The following is a 19,014-nucleotide window of genomic DNA, read 5'->3' on the forward strand; positions in this document are numbered from 1 at the left end:
GAATAATTACTGATTCTACAATTCGTCATCGAATAAATTTTGTTTCTTCTATACCATCGAATAAATATTTCAGTTCCTTATATGCCATCGGCTTCCGATACTACCCTCCGCTGCATCATAAACAGTATGAACAGTACCCCGTGAATAAAAAAAGTCACAAAAATATGTCGATTTTTGTGCACGCTCTATAATTCATAATCAACCCGTTTTAACTGTATTCACCTAAAAATACTGTATAGAATTCAAACTAAAATTCTTCAAAATGTACTACTTTTGTAACTTCTTGCAATTTTTAAGCCTCATAAAAATTTACAAAAAATCTAAGAAAATTTACTAATATTCCTCTAATGTGATGTAATAATTTCTAAAATTATCTCCCGCGGTGAAAAAATTAGTTCTTTGTAATGCACAGTATTACAAAAGTAGCTCATTTTGAGAAATTTTAGTTTGAATTTTACACAGTATTTTTAGGTGAATACAGTTAAAATGGGTTGATTATAAATTATAGAGCGGGCACAAAAATCGACATATTTGTTGCCCTTTTTTATTCCCGGGTACTGTTCATGAACAGTATAGCGGAGGGCAGTATCGAAAGCCGATGGCATATAAGGAACTGAAATATTTATTCGATAGTATAGAAGTAAACAGAATTTATTCGATGGTAGATTGTAAAATTAGTAGTTATTCGATGGCGAATAGTAGATTTTCCATAGAAAATTTGTAGGGATAGAAAAAACGTAGGATTTGAGATGCCACGTTTCCTGAATCCTATAAGAATTGAAAACACAGGAATAGATAAAGAGAAACCCTTTGACAGCACCATAGGAAAAACATGGTAATCTAAAACTTGCAAAACACTTTGAATTTGAACAAAATAGTAATTTTCTGTTGGTTTCCTTCCCGATGAACGCGTAATGTCAAAAGTTTGACCGCCACGAGCATTGCGAGTGGAGCAAGTGACGTGCGAGCACGCGATCATTTCATGTCAGGATTCTTTCCAAGAGATCTAACCACATTCTTGTTTTCCTGTGAAACTGGGCATAGGAAAGAATTCCATAGGATTATTTCCTTTCCATTCCTATGTTCCAAAGAGACCTCATAGGAAAAAATCCTTAGGAAGTGAATCCTACAAAAATCGTATGAAAATCCTCTAATCTAAAGACACTCTAATTTCACAAAACTACAGATTTAATACTAATTTTTTTGCAAAACTACGGATTTTGGAAGAGCAATTTCTAACCCTATTACCATGACGATCGAGCACGTTTGCAGTCTCATAGCAGTTGTCAGCTTATAAAATAGACCGTCTGAGAGTTTATGTGACTGTAAGCGGAGCTTATTTATTAGGTTAACAAGTATGCGATAGAACCTATAGTTTAACGATAAAATTGGAAATAAATTTGTAGTTTTGTGAAAATGTTACTTAAATTTGTAATTTTACGATTCACGGTAATTTTACGAAATATCTGTAGTTTTACGATAAAATTGATGCTAAATCTGTAGCTTTATGATAAAATTGATATTAAAATTATAGTTTTACTATAAGTTTATTAAAGTATACGTAGTTTTGTGAATTTACTCAATTTTAATTTACTGAGCCTCTTATTAGCGTTGAGGGATAAGAGGTACTGTTGGATAAGCATCTTTGGCCCGCTAGGATGTGAGGGGTCGAAGCTTTCTCTGGAAGGGAAAGCAGCGAGAGAGAGAGGATAGGAGAGGGGAGAGAAAGTGGGGGTGCAGTGCAGTCAAAGGACTCAAAGCTGGCATTTCTCTCTCTTGTGCATTGTATTCCTCTACCCCATTTCTTCCCCCACTCAATTCAAACCGAGAAAAGCTTACGAAATACGCGAGGCGATAGATTTGGGAGCAGTACTGGATCCGTATATATAACCTCCTCTCTCCTCCTGCCTTCTTGCCTTGCTCTTCCAGCCTTCCTACATCCTCCCACTCCCCCTCTCTTCTGCCGATTGATGCGAGGGAGGCAATGGCGGTGTCCTCGCCTTCTTCTGTTCCGGAGAAGAAGAGGAAGTGGCTGCTCAGCAACAGGAAGGTTAGTGTTGGTGCTCATCCTCCTGTGCTACCTCCATTGTTGGGTTGGGTTCTCCTTCCTCCTGGTTCCTCGCCTCGCGAATGGTTCTTGGCGTGTAAGAACTGCTTGGTTCTTGGTACAGCACGAATGCCAAGATTGTGCCTTCGGTTTGAGCAGTTGTCTGGTCTTGGGGTCCAAATGCCAGGACAGTCAAGAACTATTTGGATCTTCGAAGCTTGCTGTGCGTGCATTTTGTTTGTTTCGCTCAAGAACAGCTTGGTTTAAGCGCATCCTGTCTGATTGTCTTGTTTCAGTTTGTTTTGTCCCCCCAAAAAAATAGTTTTTCTCAGATTGGTCAATCTTGCTCTGTTCGAGCGAAAATCCAACATTTGGTGCGGAAAATCTGATGTTTGTGTGGCCTTCCCGGTATGGCTCAGGTGATCGACAAGTATCTGCGGGAGGCGAGGGCGATTCTTGCGGCGGCGCCAGAGGCCGGCGGCGGGGACGCGGTGGCTGCGCTCGGCCTGGTGGACGCTGCACTGGAGCTGTCACCGCGGATGGAGGCTGCCCTGGAGCTGCGGGCGCGCGCGCTCCTCGCGCTGCGGCGGTACCGGGAGGTCGCGGAAATGCTCCGCGATTACATCCCCAGCTGCGGCAAGTCCTGCTCCAGCGACGACACCTCGTCGTCATCGTCTGCGTCCTTGTTGTCCTCCGGCTCCGGTGACCTCGGCACAATCTCCCGTGCCAAGCTCCTTTCGCCCGACCGCCATCGTTCCGACGACACCGAACCTGGCACCGGGGCCGTCCGTTCCTTCCGCTGCTTCGATATATCCGAGCTCAAGCGCCGCGTCCTTGCCGGCCTTTCCAAGAACCCCAACACAGACACCCAATGGAGGTATGCAACGTTCACCAAGCGCACTTTGATTTGGCAAATCACACAGATTTGTAATGGTTGGTACCAATCAACAGGTACTTGGTCCTGGGCAAAGCTTGCTTCCACCTCGGCCTCATAGAGGACGCCATGGTGCTGCTCCAGACTGGTCGCCGCCTGGCATCGGCAGCGTTCCGTCGCGAGAGTGTCTGCTGGTCAGACGATAGCTTCTCATCGTCGGCCGCCGCCGCAGCGGTTGCCTCCGTGCCGTTGGGGAAAACATCCATCTCCGGTTCGGCGTTCATAATACCGGCCATGGAATCGGAGGGTGTGTCTCAGCTCCTCGCGCACGTGAAGCTCCTGCTCCGCCGCCGCGCGGCTGCCATGGCCGCGCTCGACGCGGGCCTCCCGGCCGAGGCTGTTCGCCATTTCTCTAAGATACTGGAGGCACGTCGTGGCGTGCTGCCGCACCCCTTCGCCGCCGCGTGTCTCGTAGGCCGTGCCGTTGCGTTCCAGGCCGGTGGCCACCCAGCCGCCGCCATCGCGGACTGCAACCGTGCACTCGCTCTGGACCCTGCCTACATCCCGGCGCTCCGTGCCCGTGCCGACCTCCTTCAGTCCGTGGGGGCACTCGCCGATTGTCTCCGTGACCTTGACCACCTGAAACTTCTTTACGACGCCGCGCTCCGGGATGGCAAGCTTCCGGGGCCCCGGTGGCGACCGCAGGGTGGGGTGCGCTACCGCGAGATCGCCGGCGCGCACCGCAAACTGACCGCCCGCATCCAAGGACTCCGCAGCTGCGTCGCCGCCGGCGATGCGTGCAACATCGACTACTACTTGCTGCTGGGCGTGCGGCGCGGATGCACACGCTCTGAGCTGGAACGCGCGCAGTTGCTGCTCTCCCTCAAACTAAAGCCAGACCGTGCCGTGGTGTTTGGCGAACGGCTGGAGCTTGTGGACGAGCACCGCGACCTTGAGGCGGTGCGTGACCAGGCGCGCATGTCCGCACTGCTGCTATACCGGATGCTGCAGAAGGGGTACTCGTTCATCTTGTCAGCCGTGTTGGACGAGGAGGCTGCCGAGAGGCAGAGGGCGAAGGAAGCCGCGGCGGCAGCATTGGCGGCCAAGCAAGAAGCTGCACCGGTGGCGGAGAAATCCAAGGACACGGAGAACGCTCGTCCAAGAAGCCCACCGGGCCAGACGGTGAAACCAAAGGCCAAGGCGGCGACCGTACCAATATCCAAAACGCCGGTGACCACCGTGACGTCGACGGCCCCGGTGTACCAGGGGGTGTTCTGCCGCGACATGGCTGTGGTGGGAACCCTGCTGTCCCGCGGCGGATTCGACCGCGCCCTCCCGGTGAAGTGCGAGGCGATGAGCTGCTGATGAGTGATGAGTCCCACCAGCACCAGTGAGGACACAACACATGTGCGACGTGGCGTGCACCGCGACGGGTGGTACGTGAGATCCAGCGAGGTGGCGGGAAAAAGGAGATGGGTTTGAATTGTCTGGTCCAACGCGCTGTTGTACAGTTGGGGAATTAGTATGAGAGGAAAAAACCGAAAATGAGAAGAAAAAAAGGGTGTGAGAAAAAAATGCTGGGATGCAGGATGAGAGGAGGTTGTGGTCAGTGGATGGGAAATTTTGGTGGCATCTTCTTGAATGTGAGTTGTTACAATGCCGTTAGTTCTCCTCTTGGGCCTTGCCGTTGTTAGCTCCTTCCGCATGTTTGCTCTGTGGAATCTGCTCTGCTTGCTACTGCTACTTGCTGCCCTGTACAGGTTTTCACCTCGAGATTAGGTTCTGCTGCGCTCCACCCCATGAACATACTATACATACATACTGGCCTCTCGGTCCTCAGTGGTCTCTGCTGCATTGTTGCTACACATCATTTGCTCTGTGGTTCCTCTTCTCGCTTTGTTCTCACCCGTCTTTGCATCGCATCCAGCCAACGCTTTGGCGGGGACGACGGGGTCGCTCTTAAAGCTGCATGTGGATAATGACGCACAATGAGTGACTGATTGCTTGGGGCTCTCTGCTCGGTCCTGCCTCTGCCTCTGCCTCTGTCATTCTGCTATTTTTTGTGCCGGTGCGAAGCTATTGTGGATAGATGGACGATGCGATCTAGCAAAGTAGATTAGATGCCCCTCGGTTCTCGACGCCTGCTGCCTGCGCGCACTGGGCCGACTCTGCGAGCAAGTGAAAGCCATTTCATTTTCATTGCGCCGCCGCGCCGTCGTGGCCTCTCTCGCACCTAATCCTGTCCCTAGTGCAGAGTCACAGCGTGTAAGCTTTTTACCTTTTCTCTTTCTCCGTCCGTGTGGTCACTGAGCGAAGGCTGATGGCCCCGGCAGACGCAAGAAAAGGTGGCAAGAATTCACTTCCGTCGCTGCAGCGCCGCAGCCTCTGGCGTCACAAAATATCTACTACTCGCTATCATCGCGCCGCGGTTCGTGGTTACCACGGCTCCGTGATCTGATCCGGGCCGCAGACGAACACTTCCTGACGCGATCTGCGCCGTCCGTCGATGATGGCCAATCGCTAGCCAGGACCCAAGCTAGACCTAGATTAAACTAAACCCGCTGACATGGTGCATGCACTGGAGGAGCTTTAACCTGTGATCGCACGAGGACTACGCGAGAAGCCGCTGTGGTTTGGTGGCCGCGAGCGCCTCCGCCGTACCCGCCAGCCGATTCCTTGTCGCAGGAGCTAGGCGATGGGGGCTGGCTGATTTGATGGGGCCGTCGTGGTGACGCACGAACTCGCGACACGGGGTTCCTGAATCCACGAACTCGCCATTGTTTAATGCCGGGTTGTTCTGACGATGGATCGATCGGCGACCGGGCTGGAGCCTTGGACGTGATAAGACTCGCAGTTGCGAGCGAGCACTCCTTAACCGTATCTTCTCGGCTACTCGCCGACCCACCATGTGCCGTGCACGTGATCTGATCCACGAACTCGTCCCATCGAGCTTTGCACTCGGGAGCAGCGTTTTGAATGATTAGGAGGGGACCGTTAATTAACTTTTACTACTAACCCATGTCGGTCCAGATTGATTAACGGATGGGGCTAAAAAATGGCTCGCGCCACGGAGACGTACTCTCTACTTTAACCTCCGGGCAGCAGCAGAGGATTGAAGTTAACTAACCAGCCCTTTCTGATGATGCAGTGTGACGGCATCGTGCAACGGATTAGTGGCTTAAAAAAAGCCATGCTCCTATGACAGGAATACTTTTGGTCTGTACTACTAGCCTGGTATTATTTTTTTCAATAAAGGCAGGAGCACTGGCTGGTCATGTATGGAGGAGGTGGGCACCGGGTTCGCGCTCTACCAAACGAGCTGGCGCTCGTTCCCCTAGCCTGGTATTTTGTTCGGTCCGTTTGTGTTAGAATACGTACCGCTCGGACGCACCGGCGACATTCGCCTTCCTCCGGCGTTAATTAAGCTCGAGAGATCTGCCCAAATCTAGCTTTCCGGCACGGGTACGTGACCCATCGATAATATCGGATCACGCACCATTACGTCAAATGCCACGACGTGATTTCCATTACATGCTTTGTTCCAGTGACCGGAAATGCATGCCCGCGCGCACGCCGTGTATTTCGATTTTTTTTTTTATGGTTGTAGCTCGCAGTCGCAGGCTACGTGCAGCTAGCAGGGAGGGTGACGAGCCTGTCATGTGATGGACGGTTGATGAATACGTGCAGTGGCAGGCTCTGGCTTTGCTCTACTGCGACAAGATGGATGGACGGTTGATGAATGCGTGGCATATAAGCAGGAAAAAATAGCTGTGCATCGAGAAATACTCCATTTGATCATAAAATACGTATCGTTAGAAAAATACGGTCTCTAAGGCATACTTTTGTCAATTATTTTTTATTACAATCTATATTTATAAAATTATTGAATTTGTGATATTATAAAAGATTTTTTCAAAATATTTACATATATATTTTAAAGTTTTCAAACTAAATATTTTAAAAATTATTATTAGTTAAAGTTTTAAAGGTTTAACCAAACCTTTTTCAAAATAACATATATTTTATGACTGAATGGAGTACTACTTTGATCATAGCGTGCAGAGCATCAAGTCACAAAAATGCTACTACTAATTGTAAGGCGTTAGGATTTTCTTTTTAAATGCGGTTTCAAAGGCATATTATTTATCTATTACATATTCTAACCAGCTAAGAATCATCATGCTCTTAGGCCTCGGTCATTGTAGCTACTGTTCATCATCTGTCACGTGTCAGATCAGGATTGAACGGTAATCGCGGAAGGAATTGCGCCCCGCGACCCTTCGTGAACGTCTGCCACCGATTCCCCTTCTTTCCACACATTCCTCTCACCTTGATTGAATCCATCTGCCTCGGCGCTACCATCGCCTCCTCTCCTCACGTCGCTGCTCCTTCTCAGCTATTGCCCCCCAGTCCTCCTCCTGCCCTTTGCTGGCCTTCCTCCTTCGTCGCCACCGTAACCTCTTGCTCCACCTTCAATGTTGCTTCCTCCAGTCCTCTCCTTCGTTTGCTGAATTGGCCTCTTTGACTCACCACTCCCCCACCGTCAGATCCAACGGCCCACCCCGTCGGCTATCAGATGCAACCCGAGCACGACGTTTGTCATGCACCACCATTGTCGAGGGTAAATCCCTGACAATAATTCTAGGGTAAACTGGACAGTGGGTGCGTGAACGGTGTTTCAGGGACTGGGTGTGTCTGTGTGTAAATGGTGGATTCGGGGACACCATAGGTTATACAGGTTCGGGTCTTCCGAAGGATAACAACCCTACGTCCTATGTTTGTGTTATCGTAAATCTAACTTGGTTACAGATGGTGTTCTAGCAGTTTGGCAGAATTGATTTCTCTACCTTTCAAACGGGGTCCTCATACCTTTATATAGTAGGGAGGGGAGAACTTACATATGGGCCCTACACAGATGGCCCCTGCTCATTCTAATATCTAACTCAAATCATCATTACGGAGGACAAGAAATGCCAACTTGCTCTGATGGTATTGTATGTCGTGCTGTCGTGCGCTGTCGTGCTTAGCCTGTAGAGCCCTACCTCGCCGCATTTAATGCGACAGGACGAAATGATGCCCTTCTACAACGTCCCCGTCCGCTTGCATCTCTGCACCGTCCCCGTCCCCTTGCCTCGCTGCGCCATCCTCGTCCACTTGCCTCTATGCGCTGTCCCCGTCCACTTGCCTTGTCGGGTGGCTGACAACGTCCCATCTGTCGTGCTACGCTGCACCGGCTTGTAAAGTCTCACTCCGTATCTTTTAATGCTACGGGATGGGACAATGCCCCTGCACCACCCACAACTTTATCTGCTGGAGCCGATGCCAGGTGAGGAGAAGCTTTCGAGCAGGTACCAATAAAGGCGCTTCGGATGGGTTGCGTCTAATCCGGTCCCGCGACCAGTGGGGATGGTCCCGGGTTTATGTGAAGGCGTACCGAGATTGGTCGCTGGAGGTCTTGCACTGGTCGCGGTAACCCTACCCTAGTCATGTAACCGATCAGCTTTTTTTTAGGAGGCATGTTCCCCTGGCTGTTTACACCATTCGTGGGGCCTGTTAGCCGGGGTACCCCTTTACTCAATACACCGACAGTAGCCACTAAGCTCCCTCATGATCGCGGTTTGGCTTGATCCTACCACTTGGGTCCCTGACCAAACGTAGTTCGCCCCCAGGATTGGTCATTGATGTCGTTCGTCCTCAAAGTTCAACTTTGAGTTCCGCATCATGGGGGGAGGTTTAAGTGTCTTGGGAGAGAGAAAAAGGGGGAGGCACATTTATTACCATTGGACCTGAAGGACTCTTGGTTCTTTCTGCGTGCTCCCTCGGGTTTCGAGCGGTTTGAATGTTGTGTTGGCTGGGATGCCGCTGTAGTATTTTTAAAGGATGGGTGTTTGAGGGTCTTTCGAGTCCTCCTCTTGCATTCCTTCTTTACTTCAAGCCTTTTGCGCCTACAGTCCAGTTCTTTATCCCGTCTCGCGTTCGGCTCTGTAATGAAGGCAAATCCTGAGGCCATGGCGTGCTCCCCTCCCTTCTCGCTGGAGAGGTTGACGACCTCGGATGATTCGGCGGACGGGGAGTTACCCCCAGCTTTGGATCCGCCTGTCGTGGCGCTTTCGGATGCGGAGTTTGCCGCGAGCGCTTTTTGCAAGATCGAAGCCGATACTCGCAAGATTGAAGCCGGCGACCATCAAACTTTCATTCCAAAGAAGGCCGCCTCCTATTGGTCCATCTCGCTCTCCCGCCCGGGTGGATCCCTCGGTCGAGGTCATCGATGTTTCGGATGACGAGGAGGGGAATGACTGGGACCTTTTGGAGAAGGAGAGCAATGAAAAGGAAGAGTCAGAGATGAAGCGGAAGGGAGATCCTCGGGGTGCACCGGAGCCTGTCAGCAGCTCTAGCAGGGCCTTTGCATCGGTCACCCTTCCTGGCCTTTAGGCAGGTTATCGTCCGATCCCTGAAGTGGTGAGCTATCGTTCCAGTGAGGAGTATAAGAGGTTCCTTGACTCGTTTAGGGGCAGATAGAGGCGAGAGTCCAGTGGCCCCCTTCTGTCAACTGCACCCTAACTGCTCGAGCTAGGGAGGATAGGGTAGGCGTGTAGCAGGATAGTTAGACCGATCGGATGTAACCAACTGGTTTGTAACCTATCCTCTTTATGAATGAAAAATGTTGGGGTTTTATGGCGCCCATCTTTATTCTGTCCCCCTTGCAAGGTCTTGCTGATGGTCGGAGGACAAAAACGGAGTCCCGCGGTTTTTCGGATGGATTGGCCTGGACCACTGCTTGGAGTTTTTGGGGAAACTTTCCCATGTTGATGCAGAGAATTGGCTCTGCTTGTCCCATCCTGCTCACTAGTGAGGTTCTTGGCGTGTAGAATGACGATAGCTCGACAAGTCCGTCGGTGGCGACCAACGCTCGGCCCGAACGAGGACTTGTGGCCTTGTCGTCATATTTCCTGTCGCTCGTACCCCTGTTATCGCGTGAGCATAAGGGATAGGGCTTCGCACTGTTCTGGGGTCTCTGGCCGCCTTGTTGTTTGGCACCCTGGTCATCAGGTTCGGTAGTGGTTGTCAAGCGTGGTCGCGCGCTGTGGTCGGAGGACCAATTTGCGGGGAGTCTGTTGTTAGTCGGGAGGTCCTGCAAAACAGGGAGTCTGGTTTTTTAAATTTGAGAACTTACAGGTTGTATTCCACGCTCGTTCGGAAGGTCCTACAAAATAGAGAAAACAGGCCTATTTTCGAGTGGCCTTACACATAGAACTTGCGTAACAAGGTGATGTTCCAGGAGTTGTATAATTCACGGCCGTCCTCCATGGCTAACTTGACCGCACCAGGTCGGGTGACATCGACCACTTTGTAGGGTCCCTCCCATTTGGGGGAGAGTTTATTCCGACCGGCCTTATTATGAATTTGCCTAAGTACGAGGTTGCCAACGACCAATGTTCGTTGTCGTACCCTTCGGTCGTGGTAGCGTATGGCACTCTGCTGATACTGGGCGACTCGAATTAGAGCACGATCGCAGAACTCTTCGATCAGGTTTATGTCGTCCTATCGTCGTGCCACTTGGTCGTCGTCCGAGTAGTTGTTGACTCGGGGTGACTGGAGGGCGATTTCAGAGGGGAGCATGGTTTTTGTGCCAAAGACCAAGAAGAAAGGGGTTTCAGACGTGGCCCTGTTGGGGGTTGTCCGTAGCGACCAGAGTACTGTGGGGAGTTCGTCCACCCAACGTCTTGAATAGTTTTTAAGCTGATTAAAGACTCGAGTTTTGATCCCTTGTAGTATCATCCCATTTGCCCTCTCGACTTGTCCGTTGCTTTGGGGGTGATCCACAGACGCATAGCAAACCTTGGTCCCGATTTCATTGCAGTAGTCTTGGAAAGCTCTATTGGTGAATTGAGTTCCATTATCCGTGATTATGCGGTTCGGACTGCCAAACCGCACTACCAGCCCTCGTATGAACTTAATCGCCGCTGCGGCGGTGATCTTCCTGACGGTTTCAGCCTCGATCCACTTAGTGAACTTGTCGATTGCTACGAACAGGAATTCAAAACCGCCTGGGGCTTTAGGGAACGATCCCAAGATATCGAGCCTTAGACAGCGAACAGCCAAGAGAGTGGTATGGTTTGCAGTGCCTGGGCAGGTAGGTTGGTACTTCGGCCGTGGTACTGGCACGACTCGCACCGTTTCACTAGCTCGTGGGCATCCTGGAGGGTAGTGAGCCAATAAAATCCTTGCCAGAACGCTTTTTCAACCAAGGTGCGGCATGAAGCATGGCAACCACATATGCCTCCGTAGATATATGAGAACACTGTGCTCCCCTCTTTCTGAGTGATGCACTTCAGTAAAAGGTCGTTGCTCCCCCAGCAATAGAGGTGTGCCTCCACTAGGGAGTATCTGAGGGCTCGCCGCAAGACCTTTTCTACTGACGTTTCGTCGTCAGGGACTGCACGGTTCTGAAGGTAGTCCAAGATCTAATCCATCCAGGTTGTATCTGAACCGAGCAGGGTGACCACATGATGGCCGCCCGAGGTCGACGGCACCGAAGGAGGCGTTGCCTCCAAAGTTGTTGCCTCGGGTGCTCTGTTTTCAAGCGGAGCATCTCCTTCACCTTGGCCTGAGGCCGCGGTGGATGGCCGTGAGAGCCTTTCTTCAAAGACTTCGACCGGGATAGGTTTTTGAGAAGAAGCCAGACTGGCCAGCTCATCAGCTAGGAAGTTGTCCTTGCGAGGGACGTGCTTGACCTCAAAGCCGATGAAGCGTCGATCTAGTTTTCTCACTTCGGCGAGGTATGCCGCTATTGTCGGGTCAGAGCATTGAAACTCCTTTTACACATGGTTTATGACTAATAGCGAGTCCCCTATCGCTAATAGTCATTTAATCCCAAGTGTGGAGGCTGCTTGCATTCCGAACAAGAGGCCCTCATATTCAGCAGTGTTATTAGTGGCTGGAAAATATATATGAACGACGTACCTGAGGATGTTGAGGGTAAATCCTTGATAGTGATTCCGGGGTATGCTGGACAGTGGGTGCGTGAACGGTGTTTCAGGGACTGGGTGTGTCTGTGTGTAGATGGTGGATTTGGGGACACCAGGGGTTATACAGGTTCGGATCTCCCGAAGGATAACAACCCTACATCCTGTGTTTGTGTTATCATAGATCTCACTTGGTTACAAACGGTGTTCTAGCAGTTTGCCAGAATTGATTTCTCTACCTTACAAACGCGGTCCTCATCCCTTTATATAGTAGGGAGGGGGAGAACTTACATGTGAGCCCTACACAGATTGCCCCTGCTCATTCTAATATCTAACTCAAATCATCATTACGGAGGACCAGGCATGCCAACTTCCACTTGCCTCTCTCTCGGCGTCGTCCCCGTCCACTTGCCCTGTCGGGTGGCTGACAATGTCCCATCTATCGTGCGGCGCTGTGCTGGCCTATAAAATCTTACTCTGTAGCCTTTAATGCTACGGGACAGGACAATGGCCTCCTGCACCGCCCATGACTTTATCCGTCGGAGCCGGTGCCTGGTGAGGAGAAGCTTTCTACCGGGTACCAATAAAGGCGCTTCGGATGAGTTGCGTCTAATCTGGTCCCGCGACCAGTGAGGCTGGTTGCAAGTTTATGTGAAGGCGTAGCGAGATTGGTTGCTGGAGGTCTTGCACTGGTCGCGGTAACCCTACCCTGGTCGCGCGACCGATCAGCTTTTTAGCAGGCATGTTCCCCTGGCTGTTTACACCCTTCGTGGGGCCTGTTAGCCGGGGTACCCCTTTACTCAATACACCGACAACCATGTTGAGGTTGGTTATCATTGATGCCTCCACGTGGATTTGTGATGTGCCCATTCCTCACCGTCTCCGTCTCTTAGGTCCTCAATTTGAGCGACCCCGACGAGGTTGTCCACAGTCGCAAAAAATGGTCGGCCCATCACCGTTAGAACCCCAATTCAACTGGTCGTGCTTCCTATCCCCATGACCAGAGCTTAGATCTGCGGCCATGGCGGGCGCCACAGGAAGGTTCATCATACAGTCGCACCATCGCACCCACTGCGTGAGCACTCCCTATAGCTCCAGCTTTGGTCTTTCTACGCTGTTGTCGACCCTCAGTGGGCACTGCCCTCTGGGCCAGGGATAGAGCCAACACTGGCATCGCATCCATTTGCCTCTGCCTCGGTTGCGACCGCAGCTTGCTCCTCCCCTCTCACATCGTCGGCTCCTCACCTCACAGTAACGATACTTAGAAGCGATCGTCGCCATCGGGTATGCAGTCCACGTTGTGGCCGTTGGGCCACCCAGGCACGCTCCTGGTGCCAAAGATCTAGCGGTGGGTGGCTAGGCCCAGCAACCTCCTCTACCCTATAGAGCTGCAGCGCGTCGTCACAACTTGAAGTGAAGGGCACCGCCATCGCGGGATCCCCCCCCCCCCCCGCCGTCGATCACCTCTGCATCTTCTGCTAGCACCAGTGAGTATCTCCTCATTCCTCTCTCCCTTTGGACGCCTAACTAGCCATGTCCCACCTTTGTGCGGCCCCTTCCTGTGCACCTCGCCACTGACATCCGTTCTTCCTCCCTATGGACGATCTTCAAGCCAAGAGGTTGCCCAGTAGGCCATAGGATAGGATGGGGTTCTATTGCAGGGACTGGAGCGCGATAGAATTTTGGGGAGGTGTCGCCCATTTCCCCCACCATCTTGAGAACCTCTGGTGGCGATCCGAGCTTTCTTTGGTCACCGTTCGTCATCAACGACCAGCAAAACGAGTTCCTCTCTTTGTGTAGATGCCCGATAGTTTGGTTTGGTTGAGAACCAACGCTAGAAGATCATTGCCAACGGACCTCCGGTGATTCACCATCGTCGAAACCTCGATGGGCGTGACGTAGCGCGTGCCAATCAGCCTAGTTTACTTCTACCTCCCGCCAATTGGGCACACACATGAGAGCTGGGACTGTGCATTTTTTACACCGGACCGAAAAACGAAACCAAATAAGTCGAATCGGATCGGTCAACTCAGTTTGACTAGTTTTTGGTGTACCGTTCGGTTCTAAGAAATCTAGATTTTAGAGGTTTGGTTTTCTCAATAAAAACCAAATAAACCGAAATGAAGAAAAAGAATACAGGCCTGACGGTAGAGAGACTCGAACTCCGGTGGGGAACTCCCATGTATGCTAAGGACACCCCTTAACCACTCGGCCAGAGCATGGTTGTGTGCTATTGTAAGAAACTTTAACAACTTTATATTGTTATGTTGTGTTCCTCGCCTCCATGATGAAGGCAGAATTTTTTCTCTCTAATTGGTCAGAACTTCCTTTATTTAGTACCAAACGCGATCAGATGGCGCTCTCTCATGTTGGGTTGACGCTATATTTTCTTACTACTTGCAACAAACAAAAGTTACGCTACTTTGTGATATGTCATGTTTACAATTCACGTTAAATTTGGTAAATATAGTATTACCTAAAATCACACCGTACCCTAAAAAAATATCATATTAACCGAGCAAATAATACCATATTCGCCGATAGACCGTACTTACCAAGCCCAAAAAACCAAACGAACAGTCCTGAGCTGGGCGAGAAAGAGGCCGGTGTATGTGAACGGCACTGTGCCAAGTACAGAAAGTGGGCTCCACGTTGTGCCCCAACGGACAGAGAATGTGCAGCGGCATGACGCTAGCTATGTTTAGGACTAGCCTGATTAATGGACCAGACCATCGTGTCCTCAAAAGCACGTCACCGAAAGGGTTAGTTATGTCTAATCTACCGCATGCAGCTAGCTCTTGGTCACAACTAGTAGTGCTAGTGTGGTACCAATGGTGTACGTACGCAGAATTGGAGCTTCTTACTTTGTATGAGATTCTTCTGCAGTTGGTAGATCGCCGCCGCGGCCTTAACTATTTACCGGCCGGGCGAAACAATATATATTCCTGATGTGGTTGTTCTCTCTTGTTGAACAGTTTGCTTGGGTAGGAAGGATACTGTGGCTGCAAGCTGCCGGTCACATGCACGTTGGGCTCTCGCCGGCCAGCCGGGTATCCCTGCCGTGCATGCCACACTGGGACATGCAGCAGAGGCGCTGCCGGATCACAACGAACACACCATCCCCGCTGCCCGGCCCCGTCCACGGTTTCACACCCCCTCTTCCCTCCCCTGGCCTGCCCGTTCTACGTTGGGGCCCGGCGGACGATCGATCGACCGGCAGATCCCGATCGCGAGTTGCTCGATCGACTCGATCGGAGACTTAACTGCTCGTACCCGTACTGTATACGCGCCGCCCCACGGCGCGGCCTTGCGACACCGGCGTTGATCGCTGGGCCATTCGCAACGTGCGTGTACGTCCGATGGATCTCTAGAGATCGTGAGCGGCCGGAACACGTATGTGCGTACTCCGCGTACGCGTCAAGTTTTTGCCGTACAACCTCCTATCCCATCTAACACCTGTCCAGCTACGGCTGGGCGGAACGCATGCAGATTCGCACATTGCACAGTCGTTCTTATTTTTGTATATACTGACAGCATGCATATGCAACTGCATGGATATCGCCAAAGCGGGTACTCCTTTCCTCTTTCTTTTCCCCCTTCAGCAAACGAGGCTGCAGTGGAGGAGCAGTAGCTTACGAGTCGCCATGCGAGGGGTGGGCAAGTTTTTGGGCAGGTGCGCGCATGTCAACGACATGCACGCACGGGGAAGAGAGAACCTGCTGCCTCGTTCGGTCCTCGCGTCAGCGCGTGGCTTTCCAAACCCTCTCTTATTCCCGCTGTCTTCGAGGCGTCCGGGGAGAGGAGAGGAGAGGTGACATTCTGGAGTACCACTACGTATATATACCCATGAAATTGACGACGCGCGCCATCGATTAGCTCGCGCTTTGGCTAGCTGAAAAGGAGGAAAGATATATATATATATATAGCATAGCACTTACTCCCATTATAAAATATAGATTGTTTTAGTCTCTTCAACTCTTGACTAATTATATATCATCTTCTATGCACTTTTTAACATATTCTTACACTATTGCCCTAGCTAAATAAATGTTACCACTCTCGTTAAAAAATGATCTTTTTCACAATAATATAATATAAATGAAAGACTAAAATCTCATTTAAACTACTTTCTTAATTCATGTGCACAAGCCTTTCTAACACATTGTATATTTGTGATGGGATGAAGCAGTAAGAAAAAAGAAATGAAGCACGGGCCTGGAGTGAAAACAAGTACCTACCTCGTCACCAAAACAAGAAATTAATTGAGGAGCAGTTCTTCGGTATAATTGGGCGCATGGCAGTGCAGATCGACGTACGCATGAGTCATGACAGTTGCACATTATTGGCTGATCAATCGATCGACTGCTGCATGCTGTGCTGCGTGCACGGACAATATGCTACTCATTGAATCGTTCAGTTCGCACGTCGCAGTGCAGTGCATGCATCGATCATTTCGGATAGATTAATTTATCACAAATTGAATTGGCGAGCAGGGACATGCACTGTACAATCAAACATTTCACTTCGGAGAGCAGCTAGAGCTAGGACCTCTCGCGTGTGGACCATACATGCATGCATGGGCGCGTGCTTGCCCTGTAAAATTCTTTTAGCCAGAATTTTGGGTACCAACAACTGCTGCTACGTACAGAATCTTTCAGGTACCAACAAAGCAATCTTGAGCTTAAAAAAGGCCTCGCCGAGTACTTCTAAAGGCTATCAGCTAGCAGGATTAACAACTGCTACAGCCATCTTACCCAAGCATACGTTACAGGAATGACTTTGTGTGTGTATAAAAATTATATTATTAGCCTCCAACTTGTGCGACAGATAATATTCAACGTCCAAAACGATCCGTTGTTTGGGTATTAGGGGCGAGCATGAAGATTACAAGGCTATTATATTATGTTATCTCGATCACTTCTTTTGGTCATGCATGGTGGTAGAGAGATACCGTCCTGCTCCTATTGGCCAGTCACAGCCTAGAAACACTCACTTTTTTACAGCCTCGGCAGCATGGAGCCAGGGTTCACAAATGTGACGCCCTGTGCATTCTCAAAATGCGTGAAATTCAAGCAAAATTTCAAAAAGTTTGAACGAATTCGTACAGTCAAACCGAGTTGACCGAGGCAAAAAACGCTCAAATCAGACTCTCGAAATCCGACCGGTTTTGTCGATATTCGGTCGCATTCGTCGCATTTTGATCAATGTTGAAAACCGCTCGAATTACTCAAAAACCGTTTGATTTTCCCAATTTACCGAGAGCATTTCTCGAATTTCAGTGAAGTTCAACAAAAAAAACTAAAAAATAGTTCAACCTTGTAAAATCAATAACTAATTCATCTGAGCTTCAAATCAAGTGAAATAAATTTTGTTGGTTTCCTTGTAACATTTTCTACATGATAAAAATATTTATACTCATGAAAAGTTAAATATTTTCTATGAGAAAATGTATTTTCTAAAAATAGTTAAATACATAGTTAATTATTTGCTAATCCAAAAATCTCAAAAACCAATTTTTTAGTCTTCTTACATGATTCTATATCTTTCAAAAATACATGAAATCACGAAATAGTTATTGTAACATGTAAGATTGTGTAAATGTGTTGCAACTAGATTAATTCATAAATAACCCATCACACCTCCAAAATTAGTGAAATCACTTTTACTAGTTTACTTATACTATGCTTTACATAGGAAAAATAATGGTAGAAATGAAAAAGTAAATTACAATGTTGTTTCTTAACATGTTCATTTTATGCTTATGAACTTTGTAAAAATCATGGAGAAATTAATAAAACTCTAAATGAAGTGAAACAAATTTTAAAGATCTTCGAAAATATGTGTTTGCATGTTAAGCTTTTCTTTAACGAGATGGGTCAAATCATCATGTTCATACAACCCATTTCAGTATTTTTCTTTTTTTCAAACTTCCTTCATATAAAATATGATGCAAACGACATTATTTTTTATTTTTTATAGAAGGTCCTAGGATTATCTCTAGTAATTTTAGATTTTTTACTTTTGTGATTTTATAGATTTAATTGAATTTTTTAAATTCAAATTTTGAAATTTGCTCGGTTTAGGAATTTGATGCGGCTCAAATTGGTCAAACTTTGTAAATTTCGACTGATATTTGTCGCACTTGCGAACCCTGCTTGGAGCACAAGCTGTTCTTTTGTACTCCACTTGTTGAATAAAGTAGAGTAGAGTAGTTCTACAAAGTTCTGAGGAATTTAGATCAATAATAACAAGTGCAGGTCCATTGATGGTCTACAGTGGTACACAAGTTTAGGTAGAGGAGTTACAGTATCTTGTTAATGACTTTCGTTAATTAAACTAAATGAACTGTCAGCCCTAGGATACCTATATGGCTATATATATATATATATATATATATATATATATATATATATAGGAAAACTAGTATGTACTCCTGGGTGTATATATATATATATATATATATATATATATATATATCTGTATCCGGCTTCAGAACCACTTACCAGCTGTAACAGTATTAAAGTAGCTAGTGGGCAGATATATAGTGTGGTCACCGCCGGGTACTACTAACATGACTGCTGTTGCTTTGTTTTTGTGGTAAACTCAAAATTAGACTCTAATTTGCTCCGAATTCTTAATTTCTTATACTCATGGACCACCTGTTTTTAATCTTAGTTGACAAATGAACAAGATATTATCATAGAAAATATTGCACGCAATATATATTATACACTAAATAATGAGACATGGCGATTTTAGGAGATGTGTCTCTTCTCGATATACTACAATCTATCTATTATATTATTATTTGAGTGTTAAAAGAAAATACATGCTCACTCTCAAAGTCACGAAATTACCATATTAATCAGAAAAAAAGGATCTACACCATTTATTGTTATGAACATATATCAATCTAGATTAAACCAAAGAGTCCATATAAAATATAATTAATAAATAACTAAATCTGGAAAAATTAGTAGTTTGATTTTCATATGGTTTGAGAAGAAAAATATCTAAATAAAGAGTCCAAATAAAATAAAATAAGTAATAATTGAAATTGGGTTAGAATAGAAAAAAAGAAGGATCAATATCAAATATAGTCTTAGAAAAAAACCAAGTTATTATAA

At 48.1% G+C, this 19,014-nt stretch overlaps 1 protein-coding gene across 1 annotated transcript; it reads left to right on the top strand.

Moving 5' to 3' along the window:
* The first annotated feature begins 1,708 nt into the window (after positions 1-1,708).
* Positions 1,709-4,593, top strand: LOC133916265 (uncharacterized). Its single transcript, XM_062359876.1, has 3 exons — positions 1,709-2,050; positions 2,467-2,924; positions 2,999-4,593. The coding sequence occupies exons 1-3, from the start codon at positions 1,985-1,987 to the stop codon at positions 4,284-4,286; spliced, it is 1,812 nt and encodes a 603-aa protein (XP_062215860.1). The 5' UTR covers positions 1,709-1,984; the 3' UTR covers positions 4,287-4,593.
* Positions 4,594-19,014: the final 14,421 nt, after the last annotated feature.

This window comes from Phragmites australis, chromosome 4 (assembly GCF_958298935.1).
Source record: "Phragmites australis chromosome 4, lpPhrAust1.1, whole genome shotgun sequence".
NCBI classification, from domain to species: domain Eukaryota; kingdom Viridiplantae; phylum Streptophyta; class Magnoliopsida; order Poales; family Poaceae; genus Phragmites; species Phragmites australis.